The 19,353-nt window shown below is 47.4% G+C and overlaps 1 protein-coding gene across 7 annotated transcripts in view; it reads right to left on the reverse strand.

Moving 5' to 3' along the window:
* SZT2 (SZT2 subunit of KICSTOR complex) overlaps positions 1-19,353 on the reverse strand; it is a 1,033,029-nt gene that overhangs the window by 146,896 nt on the left and 866,780 nt on the right. For all 7 annotated transcript variants that reach the window (XM_086953216.1, XM_086953214.1, XM_086953218.1 and 4 more), the window contains 2 exons: positions 19,085-19,210; positions 1,713-1,915 (listed from right to left, as the gene is read on the reverse strand). In XM_086953216.1, coding sequence (XP_086809342.1) covers positions 1,713-1,915; positions 19,085-19,210 — 329 coding nt within the window. The remainder of the gene's footprint in view (positions 1-1,712; positions 1,916-19,084; positions 19,211-19,353) is intronic.

Below are 19,353 nucleotides of genomic sequence, written 5' to 3' on the forward strand. Positions count from 1 at the left end.
CAGATGTGGGTAGAGGTCGGAGAGGTCTGGGAGTCCGGGTCTCGTCGAGCTCTGAGGTCTGGTTCCGGCAGGAAGGACGACAAAGTTAACCGCTAGGATGCTTGATGGTGCCTGCTTGTGCCGGATGGTCACTCCTTGGCCACAAGGGAGATTTCTTCAGTCTTCTGTGGAGCAGAACGTCGAAGTCCAGAGTTGTTTCTTGTAAAGTTTCAATTCAGTATAATCTAATTTGGAATGGGACCAGCTCCTACCTTTATTCTGCTAAAGGGGGCTGTACTGTGACTAGGTCCCTCCCATGGGTGGGACCAGGAAGGGGGTGGTTACACCCCTATCCTTTGTCCCGTTTCGCGCCAGAGCTGTGGCTGGAGTGCCCCAGCAACTGGTTTGAACCGGGGTATGCACAGGGACACCTTGTGTGCCCCAGGCATGTCTCATTCCTTTCAGCCCTGCCTATCTGGATACACAAAGTCCTGTCTGGGGTGGTGCTAGCACCTCCCCAGGCAGGAAACCCTTTGTCAGGGCCTCCGTTGCTGGAAGGACTCCTAGCAGCAGGAGGTCAGACTTGTGTCTGTGGCAGCAGCATTCATTTTGTGATGCTTAGGCTCGGGTTAACTTTAACCGGGGTTACAGTTACATACATGTCTTATCCCTCTAGAAGGGTGGAATGCTACCCCTGTCGCCAGAACTGGAGAGGGGGTAGTATTCCAAAGCGTATGTCACCTTACATGACATGTTTCGATAATGCTATGCCAAAGTTAGCAATAACCGCGAGGATTATAATGCACTCAAGAGTATATGGTATAGCATTATCATGGAACAGCTATAAGGACATGGTTCCGAAAGCTGCAGACAGGCTCAGCTCATGCTAGAACACCATCCCACATAATTCCAAGCACTCTGCCTTCAGGATTGATCCTGCCATAGGAGTGACTTAAATGAGTATATGTGTCCATTTTGGGGTTAGATATAGGTATACTATATCTACAGCAAAGGGTGAGTACACCACCTTACCCCAGCTGAGTTACCAGCCAGTTGTGTCAGTTTGGATGGCCAGCCAGGGGTGGCATAATACATGCTGCAGCCCCTGGTAGGCCCTGGGTACACCTATGCCCTGGGTACCTAAGGTACACTGTACAGGGGCTGATAAGGTGACCGAGTATCCAATTAGATATGTACCTAAAGTACATGGAGTCCATTTTAACAGAGAGAGCAGGAAGCCTGGGGTCCTGAATAGCAGGATCCCAGGCCAACTATGTCGAAAACCAGCTAAACACTAGGCAAAAAGTTGGGGGCAACCATAGTCAGATATCCACCTTCCTACAGACCTCTCCAGTCCTCTGTAAAATGAATGCAACACACATCAAGACTCAAAGTATTACATATAAAAAACAGATGCTTTCCATACTGCTTTTTGACTGCCCAAAACTTTTCTGCAAATGTCTGCCTTCCCAAGGATACCCAGATTGAATGCTTTTTGTATCTGCCACAAAACCAAGAACTGTACATTCTGAACTGTGGTACATTTAGAGATGGTCTCAGCAAAGTGCTAGAGACTTCACCTATATTCAACAACCGAAACAGTCACCCATAAGTATGAAAAATATATACAATTAAATAAATCAATAAAAGGTGCTTAGCCTAACTCACAATATTTTGGCATTGAAACGACTGGATGGGAAACCGGTGAACAATGCAGCTCTTGTTGTGCTCACCTTCTGGCTGGAGAGTGGGGCCGCACCTGCACCAGGATGAAGCCCATGCTCTGCAAGTACTGTATGTACTGCTGCATGAAGGTGTTACACATCTCCAGCAACCATGGCTCATCTCGCAGCTTGGAGGGCAGCATCTCGACTGAATCACAGCTGTAGCTACGATCACGGCCTGAAGCATTCGAGTCATTAGAGCGGTGCCTCTTCTGAAAAACAAGAGATGGCGGTGACTACTGCTAGTGTTGCAGCCAGCAAGGGCACAGAACAAGGACACATTTGATTCAAACCTGGTCTACTTCTAAGAAGCTCAGCCTACTTCCCAGACTCACTACTTTCCTCTTTGGGAATCATTCTTCTAGTGCTTATGTCTGGCTTGTGCACACTAGCACTGATGTCAACTTTTCTGCAACTATTTTCTGCCCTCCTTTTTCCTGGCTGTAGGTGTAGGATAAAGGAATCTGAAGATAGTAGCAAGGTGAATATGGTTTTCTTAAAAACTTGGATTGGCCTAGGTATAGCCAGCCCAAAATGGAGACAAATTCAAGTTGCGTCTTTTGCTTCTACAGATTTCTGATTTCATTGGATTGACATATCGAGTACAAACAAATAAGAATCGTTTATATCAGGTGATTAGTAATTCTATTTTCTCCTCTGTTTTCTGCTCTTGGGTAATCACGCCTAGGGTGTTTTTATAATACAAATCCGACTCCTTGTCACTGGAGCTTTTTTTCATTTTCTGGATGGTGGTGGTGTTCACAATATTTGGAACTTTGAATTATAACTTCTGTATAACACACTTTGTATTGATATTGTGGTATACTCCCTAGTGATATACACATGTTACTGTATTGTATATACTGAGTAATTGTGTTCCTCTTGGGTTTGCAGCCCTGGAGAAGTTTTTTGTGCAATAGATGGCATGACGAAACACGTGGTGGCTGCTGTTTTGTGAACTGAAGATCTAGCTGTCTCTAGAAAAGTTACCTACTTTCATTTGAGAATTGGAAAGACGGAATAAAAATTGGGACATTAGTTTGAAAACTACTGGACTTTCTTGATACTTCATGGACTCTTGATTTGACTTGGGTGTGCCCGGGGGTGTTTTTGAATTTGCTATTAATCTTCTGTAGAGGGTTAAAACAAGATTGAATTGGTAACCAATATTTCTTCCCTTTTTTAGAGCACCACCTAGACTATAACTATAACAAGGGTTGAGCGTCCATTAGCATTACCTTGTTACAAAAATTGATTAGTGTTAATCTCCTTGTGTGTGCTTTGTTCACCTGACATTGCAGGGTATGCCCCGACGTGGGTCTCTTGCTCACTTTGCTACTGGATTCAATCTAGCCTGGCTGACAAGGGGTGTTTTCCCGAAACCGGTCCCAGGATGCTTGTTTCCAGTCCAGGGAAGACCTGGCTTGGCAGTTCTGGCTGGACTGTTCCCATGAGGAACAGGGTCAAGACTGGTTTGCATGTGGCTGGGTCTGAACTGGGGTGGCAACGTGAGCTAAATAACGATGATGGATTCAACCCAGATCTATGACAGGGGGTGAGTGTCTGAAAGGTTTCAGCGCTCCCTCCATCATCTCCATGTGTTTGCTTTGTTCGCCCTAAGTTGGCAGGGTATGCCCGGACGTGGGTACCTTGCTCACTTTGCCAATGGATTCAAGCTAGCCTGGCTGATGAGGGGTGTTATCCCAAAACTGGTCCCAGGATGCTTGCTTCCAGTCCAGGGAAGACCTGGCTTGGCAGTTTGGACTGGAATGTTCCCATGAGAAACAGAGTCAAGACTGGTTTGCATATGGCTGCGTCTGAACTGGGGTGGCGAAGTGGGCTAAACAATGATGATGGATTCAACCGAGATCTGTAACAGGGGGTGATTGAAAAGTTTCAGCACTCCATCCATCATCTCCTTGTGTTAACTGTGATTAAAAGCATGACACCATGGTTGCCACAGCATGAAGCCATGCATGAAACCATGGTTATCACTGCATGAAGCAATCGTTGGCACTGCATGAGGCCATGGTTGTCACTGTCATGCTGTTATATCCGCAGCATTGTTGGTCATTATAAAGAGTGTGCTCTAGGACAAAAATACTTACAACTATTTGAGTTTCATTCAGAATGTTCCTCAAATGTTTCCTCTTGTATGGGGCATTATTCCAGTGAACAATGAGCTGGTTCTACTCTTCCTCCATTTTTCTGTCCCTCTTGCCATGTATGATGGGAGTAGATGGGGCTTACTTGCTAGAACTACTGCTGCTAACTTTAGAACATGAGGAACCAGGTTTGAATCCTGGCCTTTGCTCAACATACTGTGATTCTGGACAAATCATTAAATCTCCCTGTGCGCAAAAAGGAAACAAAATGTGTAACAGTCTGGTTCTGTAGTAAAGCACCCCAATGCTTTGGGCTTGGTTTGCACCCCAAAATCACAGCAACAAAATAAAATGAAAGTTCTCTGTGGGCGAAGGTCATGCTTTATTTCAGAGGTAAATCAAGACTAGAAATGTGTGACTGCATAAGATGCAAGGGCTGAACGATCAGCAGATGATGTGTGACTGATAAGTCTGAGAGGGACTGTGAATTCCCACTAGTAGCTGCCCATAAAGAGTCTGAGCACCAGGATGAGTTGGTATTAAGTGTGGGTATCAGGCGTATTTCACAACAATCTGCCTGGGTGTACCCATACATAAGGTATATTTCCAAAAACAAAAGTAAGTATCCAGTGGGAGTTGTGGATAATATATTGCTCCTATGTCGTTATGAAGTGTGTAGGAAAGACAAGGGGAGAGCGGTGTCAAAACCATGCACAAAAGTGAAAGTTTTGTGCACAGCAGCTCTACAACCAACCATTGTGTTGATGCACAGAGAAGGTATGTCATCATGTGTCACTTACCAATAGATGTGTTCTAAAGTTCCAGGAAGTGCATCCACGTCACTCTATAGGACCCAGTCCACATTCAAAACATAAATGTTTTTGGATTTACAGTTAGAGTATGTATGTGGGAATGGGCAGTAGGGGAATGGCTCCACTTAAGATGTTTCATAGGAAATCACGATAGTCTGTGGCATAGATCACTTCTAAGTGCTTCACGGAATGCCACTGGGACAGGAAGACAATCACGGTCTGCCTGAGCATGGCCAGACAGGACAAAAGGGGTGGGGGATGAACGCCTCAGCAGCACTGCACCGCTCCTTAATCCCACTGAATAACATAGGAACTAGGAGGCTATATTTCTAAACATAGGTGGGTACTTCCAATTCAGCACATCTGAAAAAGAACTATTACACACTCTGTGCTTCCAGTTCTAGGAAAGCGAGAGAAAGGAGAACTTTCCTATGCTTTCTGGGCCAGGTGTTTGAGCCAGTGCACACAAGAGTTCACATGATGTGCAGGCAGCACCTCGTAAATACAATGAGTTGCAATTCTCATCATAAACATCAACATTCAGAATCATTCCAAGTACTGAATTTGATATTTTGATATTTATGGGTATTTGTAAAGCGCGAACTTTCGCTCCGGAAGGAGCATCTTGGCGCTGAGCATGCGTGTAAGTGATACGTGGTGAGAATCTAGATAGCTGCCAGTACATAGGTGTCTGATTGTTGATACACCCATGTCTTCAGGAGTTTCCTGAAGAGACTCTCCTTTTCGATTAGTCTGAGGTTAACGGGCAAGTTGTTCCACGCCCTTGCTGCCAGGACGGTGAAAGTTTTCCCACCCCTAGTTTTATACTTGAACCTCGGGATCGTGATGAGATTGGTCCCTGAGGATCTCAGACATCGTGTGGGGTTGTAGTGCGTGAAACGATTAGCAAGGTAATGAGGCCCTGTATTTTTCGTAGATTTGAACACAGTGAGTAGAAGTTTGAAAAGGATTCTTTTATGAAGTGGCAGCCAGTGGAGGAAGTTTAGTGCTGCTGAGGCTGATGACCTTCTAGGGAGTTTCAGTACCAATCTGGCAGCCGCGTGTTGTATACTTTGTAACTTCCTAAGAGTGGACTTCTTTACTCCAGCCATTAAACCATTGCAGTAGTCGAGTCGGGAGAGTATTAGAGCTACCGCGACAGATTTTCTAGCTGCGATGGGGAGGAAGTCGAAGAATTTCTTTAAGGATTTAATAAGTCCGAAGCAGCGCCCAGCAGTGATCCTGACGTGGTCATCAAAAGAGAGGGATGAATCAAATTGCACGCCTAGGTTCCGCGCGGAAGACACTGCACTGGGTGGGGCCTCTGATCCTATGGGCCACCATTCTTTCGGGCAGAAAGATAGGTCTTTACCCAGCGGTATGATTTCGGTCTTCGCACTGTTGCACCTCAAGTGGTTTTTGTTCAGCCACTGGAATACATCAGTGAGACAGTTCCGAAATCGCAAGTCTGCGTCCGTACACTTTTTATCGATGGTGACGACAAGTTGGGTGTCGTCGGCTTATGACGTGACGAGGATCCCATGAGACTATCACAGCGAGGAGGGGAGCCATATAGATGTTAAAGAAAAGTGGGCTTAATATGGACCCCTGGGGTACTCCTGATGTAATGGGTTTTTCGCTGGATAGGTAGGGACCCAATGACACAGTTTGCGACCTGTTAAACAGGAAAGATTTTACCCATGCCAACACTGTGTCTGTCACGCCAATCTCTCGCATTCTATTAATCAGAATGACATGAGAGATAGTGTCGAACGCTGCTGTTAGGTCAAGCAGGATGAGGACGGCTTGCCTTCCCTCATCCTGCAGGAACTTGATGGAGTCGGATAGTTCTATCAAGGCTGTTTCGGTGGAATGGCCGGAGCGAAACCCCGACTGTTGAGGATGCAGGATGTTGTGAGTCTCTACAAATGTTTTTAACTCTCCGTGCACTAACTGTTCCGTGATCTTACCTAGAACAGGTAGTAGTGAAATGGGGCGCATGTTGGTAAGATCAGTTGGAGATTTGTTCTGCTTCTTCATCAGGGGCTTCACAATAGCCTTTTTCCAGTTGCTGGGCACTATCCCTGAATGAAGAGATTCATTGATGATAGCATTAATGCTGGAGTTTACTACCTCGATTAGATGGTGTAGAGTGCTAGGAGGACAGGAGTCGGTTGGGGCTCCTGATTTGCAGGCCAGAATTGCCTTGCGTGTTTGCTGGAGGGAAACAGGTTTAAAGCTGCAAAGAGGGGGATAGTTATCAGTTACCTCATGAGGAGTGATCGAGGGAGGAGGAAAGTCTCTCTGAATATTAACAATTTTATCCACAAAGAAATCTGCGATTTGATTACACAGAATTTCGGACGGTGGGATTTCGGGCATGAGAGCTTTGGGGTGGGTAAAAGACTTGACTATTGAGAAGACAGTTTTTTGTTTTTGTTGAGCTTCATTTATAGCCTTAGTAAAATATTCCTTTTTAGCCGCTTTTATGCTGGAGAGGTATAATTTCCTCTGCTGAACATAGAGTGTTCTTGAGGCCTCATCATAAGTTTTTCTCCACTTCCTTTCTAGTATTCGGCAAAGGAGATGGCTATCGGTTAGGGTCTGGGTGAACCAGGGTGCATTCAGCTTTCTTTTGTGACATTTCGCATGGTGGCCATTGGAGTCGGAATTATCCGAGACGATTTGGTCCATCCAGGCATGGAAATTGCGGGAATCGGCTACTACATCGCCAACTAGTTTGGGGGCCTGGGCCAGGGGTTGGGTATCCAGCTTAATACGGTCAGTCACTTTTCTCCAGTTGACTGTGAAGGAGGGGTGGGAACGCTTACTGCTGGGTAAGGCGTGGGCTTGTATCTCGATGTCAAATGGAATGAGACAATGATCAGTCCAAATTTGAGGGATCGGAGGGGACGTGGTCATGGTTGTAAGATTAGAGCAAATGCCATCGAGAGTATGGCCTGCACGATGGGTAGAAGCGGTAACAAGTTTGGATAATCCAAAGATGTTTAACGAGTGTTGGAAGCAGATGGTGTGGGGATCGACACACAATTCTAAATGTAAATTCATATCCCCTAATAAAGTGAAGTTGGGATAATGTAGCATAAGTGCCCCGAGAGCATCATCTAAGGAGTCCAGAAAGGGAGTGGCATTGCCAGGAGGGCGATATATCAGTCCCCCCGAGAAGGAGGCGGAGGCATTAATTTTAATCGAGAAGCCTATGCCCTCGCTTCCTTTAAGGTGGCCTATGTCAAATGTGTGGCAAAGGAAGGTTTTCTTAATGGCAAGTGCTACCCCGCCCCCACGCCCAATAGGTCTGTCCCGCCTAAAGATAGTGAAGTCTGAAGGGAGGGCAGTTGCCAAATCAGGATTAGATGAGTCATTGAGCCAAGTTTCAGTAATAAAAAGAGCATCCAAATCGTGACATAATATTAAATCATGTATGTCTTGGCAGTGGCAGGATAGGGACCTGGCATTAATGAGACCTCCCTTAAAAATATTAGGATTACACTTTAATGGGGAAGACGTTTCATATGCATCAAATGTCATTTCATCACAAATGGGAATTGTTTTGCTTTATTGTGAGGTTCGTACAGTTCTGAAAACACAGATTTTCTGGTATTAAACTAAATAATTTTCTAAACTCACTCAGTAATTCTCGGGGTCTGGCTTTTCAGTTCCCTCCATGTAAAATAGGCACTGATGATGATGACCTGGAGGTCATCATCATCAGGAGGCCCACCCTGGCAAGGTGTAACTACAAATAATCCTCGGAGTTTCACGCTACAGGAGGGAATTTGCAGCCTAAGTGAAAACGTACTTAGATGCAGTTACAACCGTGGCTCTACGAGTCTCGTTGAGTTCTGAAACTCAAAGAGACATGCCTGGGGCCATGGTTGAAATCCCATGTGACCAGTATCAATGGTTATCACCTCCAGGGCAGTCGCCAGTTCATCTGAACTGCAAAAACTGCCTCTAAAATGCCAACTCTGAAAAGACCTGTAGCCATCAACCAAAACATAGTGATTTACAAAGTCCAGCCCTTATCACATAAGCTATGCCCAGATGTGCCATAAGTCCTTTCTACTGCTTCTTTCTAAAACTCAACTTTTTTATACAGTTTCACCATGCCCTTCCCATCAGCATCCTCCCAGTTAGACCATTACATCAGCTCTTCAGTTTCCATAAGCTAGCCTGGTAGGTTTCCAGCTCTTTCTGGCTTGTAATTCTTTCTATCCTTTCCTGTTACAATTTTTCTTGAGAAAGGTTTACAGTAAAGAACAAGTTACTTACCTTCGGTAATGATATATCGGTAAAAGACATAGATTAGTTATAGATTCCTTACCTTAGAATTACCCCCCAGGCGTCATACTGGATCCGGAGAATTTTTCGTCAGCCGCAAAACTGGGAGTCGAAAGGTGGTGTTGGTCGGCTCCACATTCGTTGTTGGCGTCTTGGGCGCCGGGAGGACATTGTGGTAGCTACTTAGAAGCCGCCCTCAAGCGCTGAAGTCAGTTCTTTACACGACATTCCACGCCAAAAGCGCTGAGACATGCAAGACACGGAGTACTGGTGCACAAAGCTAGGGTCCTGAAAAGGATTCCCTGACCCTAGAAGTCAGTTCACAGAAAGGGAAGGATGGGTGGGGCAGTAAGGAATCTATAACTAATCTAGGTCTCGTAAAGATATATTGTTACCGAAGGTAAGTAACTTGTTCATCTGAAATAGACAATTAGTTATAGATTCCTTACATTAGAATAGATATCCCAGCATTACCAACCCCGTAGGTGGGACTACGAACCAAGTTCACACCAGAAAGTCCTGGAGAACAGAACGGCCATAGAAGCCGTCTCTCCGGACTTGGCGGTCCAGGCAGTAGTGTTTTGTGAAAATGTGCAGAGATGCCCACGTAGCTGCCTGACAGATGTCATTGAGGGGGACTCCCCGTTCCAAAGCAGTGGTTGCTGCAGTTGCCCTGGTGGAATGGGTGCGCAGTCCCACTTGAGGCTCCTTCTTTGCACAAAATGACCCACCTAGAGGTGTCCATTTGGGCACGGCCCGACCACGAAGCCAACAAAGAGCTGATCATCCACCCAAAACTGCTTGGTGCGATCCCAATAAAATGAAAGCGCACGTTTTTGATCCAATGGTGGAGCCTCTCTTCCCCCTTAGAAGGATGCAGAAGTGGAAAAAAGGTGGGCAAAGTAATGCTTTCACCAATGTGGAAAGAAGTAACCACCTTGGGAAAAAAGGAAGGTCTGGTTCTCAGGACGACCTTGTCCGGATGAACAGCCAGAAAAGGAGGCTTTGAAGAAAGAGCTCGTAGCACACTCATCGTGGGAGCAGAGTTGATGGCAACCAGAAAAGCAGTCTGAGAGGACAATTATGAAGCGGTTCAAAGTGAGCGCACATAAGGTATATAAGAATAAAGTTCAAGTCTCACTTAGGCATTACGAATGGAACAGGAGGGAAAAGTTGAGTAATGCCCCAAAGAAAGCGATTTACAACAGGGGACTTAAAAAGAGAAGGCTGATCAGGAAGCCTAAGGAAGGATGAAATGGCTGAGAGGTAGCCCTAAATAGTGCCCAGAGCAGAGCCCTGCAGGGCCAAAGACGGGGGGAACAAGAAAGCCACAGAAAGAGGGGCAGAAAGGGGTTCCACAGCCTTTGCTGAGCACCATGCCACAAATGTGTTGCATCTGCAGGTGTACACCGTCTTAGTGAAGGGACGCCTGGCTGCCATGATAACATCACAGACTTCGGGAGGAAGGTCAAAGGCTGTCAACTGTGCCGCTCAATCTCCAAGCAAGCAGTTGGAGACTGGACAGGTTCGGGTGGAGGACCGTCCCCTGCTGCTGCGACACAAGATCCTCCTGATGAGGCAGTGGGATCGGAGGGTCGATGGCCATATGTAACAGCTTGGGATACCAGACTCTTTGTGCCCAATCCTGAGCCACAAGGATGACTTGGGCCCGGTTGCGCTTGATCTTCCTTCAGCAGTCTGGGCAGAAGTGGTAAAGGCGAAAAGGAGTATAGAAGACCTCAACTCCACTTGCGACGAAAAGCGCTGCCTAGCGAGTGCCACCTTGGAAATTCCAACATGCAGAATTGCTGACATTGCGTGTTCTCTGCTGTGACAAATAGATCTAACCAAGGCTCTCCCCACTGCTGAATAAGACCTTGCGCCACCTCCGGGTGAAGACGCCATTTATGATCAATCATGCACCTGCGGCTGAGTTTGTCCGCCCTGGCGTTCAATAAATCTTGCAGGTGTGGAACCACTAGGGATATGTCCTGATGTTCCAGCCATGGTTAGAGAAGGAGGGCCTCTTGACATAGGTCCACATCCCCACCATGTTTGTTGCAGTACCACATGGCGGTGGTGTTGTCCGTGAACACCTGCACTACTCTTCCCCAGACACAGGTAAGGAATGCCTTGAGTGCAAGACGAATGCCCGGAGCTCCAGCAGGTTGCTGTGGAGCTCTGACTCCGTCGGAGACCAGAGGCCTCTGATCTCCGCCTCACCCATGTGGCCTCCCCACACTAGAAGTGATGCATCCGTCACCACTGTGTACTCCGGTTGGGGAAGGGGGAGGGATCTGCTGTTGACCCAATCCCAGTTCTTTAGCCACCACTGCAATTGGCGTGCAGGGCCCTCCAAGATCTGGACGCAAACGGATAGGTTCTCTTGATGTTGTACCCACTGGAACTTCAGGTCCCACTGCAGAGCCTGCATATGCCATCTGGCATGATCCACCAGCAGGATGTAGGAGGCCATCAGACCCAGCAGCCGCAGGGTCACCCTGACCAGGATAGAGGCTGAAAGATCAGAATTATAGACGAATATCCCGGACCCTCTGCTCGGGAGCATAGACCACAACTACATTGTGTCCAGAACCGCTCCGATGAAGAGGAGCTTCTGAGAGGGAGTCCGGTGTGACTTCGGCACGTTGATAGAACACCCCAGTTAATGCAGGAGGGTAAACATCATTTACCACGAAGTTCCACGAAGTTCTTACAACGCGGTACCTTTACCACGCATCCCTTACAATGCAAGTCGTTACCACGACTTGCGCTGGAGGGCGCTAAAGGATTACAAATAGTAAATTTACTATCCCAACACCTTCCCTAGGGTCCACGGGGACTGGTGTTAGAATAGTAAATTATACTATTCGAAATCCGCACCCCCAACGCAAGTCGTGGTAACGACTTGCGTTGTAAGGGATGCGTGGTAAAGGGATGCGTTATGACGGTACGCTTTGTACCGTCATACATCCATGCAGGAGGTCAGCCCTAGTTTGGAGGTGGGAGACTTCAACAGCCAGTCGTCAAGATAGGGGAAAGACTAGAACCCCCAATCTGCGCAGATGAGCTTTGACCACCGCCATCCACTTTGTGAACACCCGAGGGGTGCTGGTGAGGCCAAAGGGAAGCACTATGTATTGAAAGAGCTTGTGGCCCACTGTGAGTGAGCCACAGGTAATGCCGGTGGGGCGGCAGGCCGGGGATGTGAAAATAAGCGTTATCATTTTGAACTTCTCCTTCCCGAGGAAGCGGTTGACGTTCTTGAGATCCAAGATGGGACGCAGGCCTTTGTCCTTCTTGGGCACCAGAAAGTTGATTTGGGTAACAACAAACATCTGTTATTCAGCACCAAGATACCCGTAGTAGTGAACGTGCGCTTTACAAATACACATGTTATATTATGTTAAAGTAGAGGGAATAGCAACCACAACCTACTTCAGGGACAGGAACTCGCTTGATGGCCCCGCTTGGCCAATAGAGCAGTAACTTCCTGTTGGAGAAAGGCCAGCTGGTCCTCCGACATTCGATGGAACTTATGTGGCATGGCTGGGGGGGGAAGCCTTGAAGAGGAGGGTGTAGCCCCTTCATACTATTTGCAAAACCCACCTCTCTGCATGATGGCGCACCAGTAGGGGAGGTGATGGTGAACCCTGCCGCCCACTGGCGATTGGTGGCCCTGAAAGGTCAAACTAGGAGAGTTTGGAGGCTGCTGCAGAGGGGGTGGTGGTAGTGGACTGGCCCGCTGGCTGGCCCCAGACCCAAAACGGTGGGTCCCACATCCCTTGCTGACTGAAAAGCCTGCACCGGCCTGAGGCTCTGGGTGGAAGGTAGCGGGGCACCCCTTCCGTAGCCACGAAAAGCAGAAAGCGCAGGGCGGGTGGTGGAGAAGCCCTGGGACTTGGCCATAGGCCGAGAGTCCTTCAAGCGCTTCGGCGCGCTGTCTGCTTGGTCGCCGAACAGGCGACGGCCATCAAAAGGCATGTCCATAAGGGTAGCTTAGACATCCCTGAAAAAGTCAGTCAACCCCAGCCAGGCGTAGTGTCAAAGGGCTACCGATGTTGAATTCGTCTTGGCTATTGAGTCTGCGGTCTCCAGCCCAATTTGGATGGTAAACTTGGCTGCGTCTTTCCAATCGGCGACTGCACGGGAGAGCACGGCCTGGGCCTCCTCCAGGCACTGGGGCAACACCAGCGCCACCGTATCCCACACATAGTGGGTGTAGCGGCCCAACAGACAAGCGGGGTTTACCGACCCCAGTTCCAAGCTGGAGGACAAAAACATCTTCTTTCCAATGTTGTGTGTCGATTTAGATACTGTATATAGATTCCCCAATGTACGCACTAATATAGGTACAATTCACATTTCCCTTATTTAGGCATAGAAATCCAGCCCTTATTTAGGCATTGCCCATGCTAACCAAATACAGGCATGGTCAACTACATCTGTCCATCCACGTCACAACGAGTTCTTGGAAAACCAGACTCTCAAGCCTTTAGGACTTCCCCATACTTGGATATTGATTTCTCCAAGAACTCATTTATTATGCATGAACATCTATTCCTTACAGGTTAATTCATGACGTTCCTCTGCCCGAATTTTACGCCAATACTGGCATTCCTAAACACTTTCAAGGTATAAATATACCTTCACTTACCATGGCAAGCCACGGTACGGTTTGGCTGCATACTTGCACGGCAGACTACCCAGCTCGCTACGGCAAGTTCGGATGAAGATCGAGTCCCCGCCTGATGCACTGACCAGACGCGGTCATCCTCCTCGCAGAGAATCGAGCTCCAGTGTTTCTGACTCCCCTTGCGGGGCGTTGGATATTGAGCCCCGGAAAGCAATTCCAACCTCTCTCATTCTAAGGTATGGAGCAGACTAGAATCTAGAGAAACTTTTGGCACCTCTTGGCAATACTAAAATATAGCTAGCTATACTTTAGAAAACAGCGCTTACTTCATAACTCATACTACACTTAGGTTAGTTAAACTGGGGTAGAACTATTTAGGAGCACCAGATGAGTATTCACATTTTAGCCTGAGTTATTTATGTATGTATTTTTATGAATATATGTCATAGCTACAAACCATGCTATGGCAGTATTATTTTATCTTACTGCTAACGCTGTAAGTATTATACTTTGCAGTCTGTCTTACGATTGTAACACCTGTCTCTCTATTTCTGTGTAACTCAGTAGAAACGAAGCATGCACAATTGACTGAGTAAAACTATTATCTATTGTTTCCACGACTCTGAGACTGTTCCGATTCTAAGGGAAACAAAGTTGTCTTGTTTATGCGGTTGTCAGAAACTAATCCCTTCTTGTTTATTCAAGAAGTTTCTAGTGACCTCTGAGTTGGCTGTTAGACACAAGTAATTAAGTTTAATGTACTCAATAGAGACGTACTGACCACTGTCCTATGTCAAATCTATAGTGTATATTATTCCAATGTGCAGAGCCTATCAGGGATATAGGAGCTACACTACACCAAGGTGGTCCAGCTTTTTGGATTCCCTATCAGGTGGTGCATTAGGGACTGCGCCTTTGGACTTTGAGGCTTGGACCACCAAGCTCTCTGGGGTGGGGTGTTGGAGGAGGAAAGTGGGGTCACCCAGGGCCGGGCGGTGGCGTCGGGCAATCATCCTATCCATAGGAGCCCTTGTGTTGGGCCTAGCCCAGGTGCCCAAAAGGATGTCAGTGAGGCCTCATTAAACAGTAGCAGGGGCTCCGAAGAGCATGCTGCTGGTTGAAGCACCTATGTCTGGAGGTTAGTACTGACTGCCACCCTAGGTAGCTCGAGGTTTAGAGCCTCAGCCGCCCTACGCGACACCACGGCATGAGACGCTTCCTCCTCCGTAGCCACAGTAGGAGGAGACTACCTGTCAAGGTCTGGGGAGGAATCCAAATTACTGGCTTCCCCCAGCTCCTCTCTCTAGTCCGGTTAATATTCCAAGTGGTCAGTCAAAGGGTCTCCAGACCCCTCCCACTCCTCTGGTTGCCAATCTGGCCAAAAAGGAACACCATGGTGGAACAGGTGTACAATAGTACCCGTCGGTGCCTGACCTGCCGTCTGTCGACGGCGGTCGGCTATGTGTCCACCTGATGGTGGACCCCAGGGTCGCTGCCGGCTGGGGACACAACCGGCAGCGGAAGCGGTGCTAGTGGAGTCGGCACAGGGGGAGGTGTTACAAGGTCAACCAGCGTCGATCCGGATCTAGGCCTGGATCCAAAGGGAACCCGGGGTGCTGGGGCCAGAAGCCCAGGGCCCTCAGCCGAGTCCACGGAGCCCAAAGGCGCACTGGTGGAGTTGGGCTGCCCAAAGATGGCATGCATTGCTTAGAAGAAACTCCGAAGGTGGGCAGGGGTCGCTCAGGGTCCCTGGATGGAAGGGAAACTCTGAGTCGACCCAGCGGGCTCCACACACGGAGCTGATGGAGGGGCACTGCCCGCACCACTCGTCGCGTCGGCCGACGGACAGGGAGAAGTCTAAGAGCAACAATGCTTATTCAACGACTTCTTGTGCTTCGACTTACCTGAGGAGTGAGAAGTCTTGGAAGAGGACTGGTGGCGGTGGCTCCGCGACCGATCCCTCGACCTTCCTTCCGACCGGGACCTTGAACGGCACGGAGCAGACTGCCGGGCATCGAGAAGCTTTTAGGACCACTCCTGCAAAGACTTCGGATACATGGTCCGCCAGTCGGAACACAACTTGGAGTCGTGGTCGGGTTCCAGGCAGAACAGGCACACGTGGTCGGATCAGTCACCGACATCAACTGAAGGCAGGAACCACAAGCCTTGAAACCGGGCATCCCTCAGGCACCAGGAGTCGAGGACTCAAAACGGTGTCGACAAAAGTCACCCAAAAAGTGAGTCAAAAAGTGACTGGAGGCACCGCTCTCCGGATCTGCGCTGGCTGGCGCGTAAAAGGAAGGAACTGACGTCAGTGCGTGAGGGCGGCGTTTAAGTAGCTACCACAACGTCATCCCGGCAACCACGATGCCAATGACGAACGCGGAGCCGACCGACGCCGCTTTTTGACGCGCAGGGGTACTTTTTTTTATTTTTTTTATTTTTTATTTTCAAATTGCAAAGTAAGTATACATACAAATTAACATTGAAGGTCTGTGGCCCCCCCTTCACCCCCCCCCCCCCCCACCCGCTTATGACAGTGAAGAAAAAGGTTACAGCGGGATTTGGAATAATGGGCACAAAAATACACCAGAGGAAAAAGAAAGAGAAAAACTAGAAGAGAAAAAAAAAGAAAGAAAAAAAAGAGGGAATAGAAAGAAGCAGACATAGAAAGATGCAGAAAAAACTGGCTGGGAGGGCTGGCACCGAATAGTATAAAAAAGAACAGAAGTACACGGGCTAATCGAGCAGAGTCAGCCAGTTAGTTAGATTTTCCCACACCTCAGTGCCCTTTCTCCGGCCCTTACGTCCTTTTTTTTGCATATACAGCTATTTCCAGGTGATATGTTGCCATAAATCTGGCAAGCCATTGAGAAAAAGAAGGGGGCTCTGGGTCTAACCAGGCTGTAGCAACACAGATCCTCCAGACGGCCATTGCTATAAATGTTAGGCCCTCCCTTTTCAGATGTGGGGCTTCTGTTTGTGTCCCAAGCATGATGGTAGTATGGTTCAGAGTTATTGGCTGGGAGGTGACTCCTCTTAGAAACCCCTGTATTCGATTTAAAGTAGGCGCAAGCTTGGTGCAAGAAGCAAATATATGTATGGAGTTGGCCCCGAATTCAGCGCATCTCGGACAGAGAGTACCTTGGCCGGTCCCCCATTTTGCTATTTTGCTAGGAGTGATATATACGAAAAAAAATTTTTAAAGTGCTGAGCTTGTAGTTTAGCAGACAGTAAAATATTCTGTGAGAGGGTAAGTGAGTTATAGAAAACATTTCTAGGAGAGGCAAGTTTGGTAGACCATTTGCCTGCAATAGTTTGCAAATCGTCAGGAGTCTGTCTATTTAGGATGCAGTATAGGAGGCCAATTCGGGGCGCCAGAGGTTTCCGTAAGACATTAAGGAGTTCTACCTCCATAAAACCAGAGGTTCCCCCTACCTTTCTAGAGAGAAAGTCGTAGATAGACATATATTTAAAAGCGTCCTCTTTCTTGAGGCTGAATTTATCTATAAGGTCAGGAAAGGGGATAACTCCCTCATTGGTAATTAAGTCACCTAATTTTCTAATACCAGCCCTGTACCAGTCAGATAAGTAGGCCCTTCCAAAGATGTCAGGGAGATTACAATTATTTAGAATAGGAGAATAGTGGTTGTATCTGCCTATACCAAGGTATCTATGGATGCTTTGAAATATTTTAAATGAGTTGAGCGGGTTCTTAAATCTAACCCGTTTAAAGTATCCAAAGGTAGTTTCTCGTAGCAGACACCCCCAGTGGTGTTCCCCCATCAGTAGTTGAAAGGGAGAGGGCAACACTGTAGGAAACACATCAGGCGTTCTTTAGTTAGCTCAGTACTATATTGCATGACCGTGGCCCAGTAATACAAAGTGATGTTGGGAAGGGACCAGCCGCCTCGGTCTTTAGGCAGGCATAGTTGTCTGAGTGCCCTCCTAGGTTGTGAATATGCCCAAATAAATTGTGTGTAGATTTGTTGGAATTTCGTGAGGTTGGCTTCACTAAATTCTAAAGGTATGGTCCGGAAAAAATATAGAAGTTTGGGAAAATAGGTCATTTTTACGACGTTGCATCTACCAACTAAAGTGAGGTGAAGGTTATTTATTTGTTTCAGTGCTTTCCTGGTTTGTATTGCGAGCGGGAGTAGATTATTGGTAACAACTTCGTCCAGATTAGAAGAAATGCATACTCCTAAATATTTGGCTTTACCTACCACCCTCTGATCGGCCCAGGAGATTTTGCTGTTAGTAATTATCTGTGTCTTATTTTTATTAAGAGTGTAGCCAGAGATCTTTCCAAATTTTTTTGCCTCATGTTCTAATTCCGTTATGGCTTTTAGAGGGTCTGGTGATGTAATGGCCAAGTCGTCTGCGTATGCTAAAATTTTTGTATTGAAGCCTTGGAAACTAATCGGTGGAATGTTGTGATTGTTTTCAATCTGTTTAATAAAAGGGTCCTGGTACAGGGCAAACAGCAGAGGGGAGCAGGGGCAACCCTGTCTGGTGCCTCGGGATATCTTCAGTTGCTCGGTTAATTGACCGTTTATGGAAACACAGGCTGAGGGGTTAATGTAGAGTGCTTTCACGGCCTGTATGAACTTCGGCCCAAAGCCCATCCTCTTCATGACTGCCCACAAGTATCTCCAGGAAACCCGATCAAAGGCCTTCTCGGCGTCAAGTAGTGTTAATGACATCGGGTCTCCTGCTGCCTGTGCGGCGTCAAATAGAGTGATGGCTCGCCTGACATGTTCTGTGGTGCCCTTTTTTGGGATAAACCCATGCTGCAACTCTGATACCAGGGATTCCACCACAGAAGAAATTCGGTTTGCCAGTACTTTGGAATAAATCTTAGAGTCACAGTTGATAAGTGTTATTGGCCTGTATGAGCTCATCTCGAGTGGAGATTTATCTTTTTGGGGAAAAATAGCTATCCTAGCGTTAGACCAGGAATCTGGAGGAGAGAGCCCCACTGAAAATAGATGTTATCAGATCAGTTAATATTTTCTGAATTTGGGGCGCAAAAACCTTATAAAATTCCATGGGGATCTCGTCCAGACCTGCGGCTTTACAATCGGGGAGGGACTTAAGAGATTTCTGTATCTCTTCCCAAGTAGGAATAAGTTCTAATATGTCGGTAGAATTTGTAGAAAGTGTTTCAAAAAGTGAGTCAAAAAGTGACTGGAGGCACCGCTCTCCGGATCTGCGCTGGCTGGCGTGTAAAAAGAAATAACTGACGTCAGTGCGTGAGGGCGGCGTTTAAGTAGCTACCACAACGTCAGCCCGGCAACCACGATGCCAATGACGAACGCGGAGCCGACCAACGCCGCTTTTTGACGCGCAGGGGTACTGCTGATGAAAAATTCTCAGGATCCAGTCCGACGCCTGGGGGTATTTCTAAGGTAAGGAATCTATAACTAATTATCTCTTTCAGATATGGTAATTACCTTAAAAGCCTGGCTGTGCTATATAAAAACTTAAAATAAACAACAAAGCATTCTCTTGCTCAGAACTCACCTTTCCTTCAAATTTCACCTGCTGGTCTGCCTGGATCTGCTGACGAAAGACAGCATCAAACAGGAGTGGGGTGGCACAGTAGTGAACCAGCCGTGAAGACTGCTTCAGTGTGTCCAGATCTGCAATCTGCAAGCAAGACAGATGTTAAGATACAGAAGATGTTTTATCTCCCCTGAATTCAAGAAACTGCATACTAGGCAGTCTATAGGGGTATGGGTGTGTGGGTGTGTAGTCTAGTGCATTATCTATCCTCAAACAGAGGGTGTGAT

This window comes from Lissotriton vulgaris, chromosome 1_2 (assembly GCF_964263255.1).
Source record: "Lissotriton vulgaris chromosome 1_2, aLisVul1.2, whole genome shotgun sequence".
Taxonomy (NCBI): Eukaryota; Metazoa; Chordata; class Amphibia; order Caudata; family Salamandridae; genus Lissotriton; species Lissotriton vulgaris.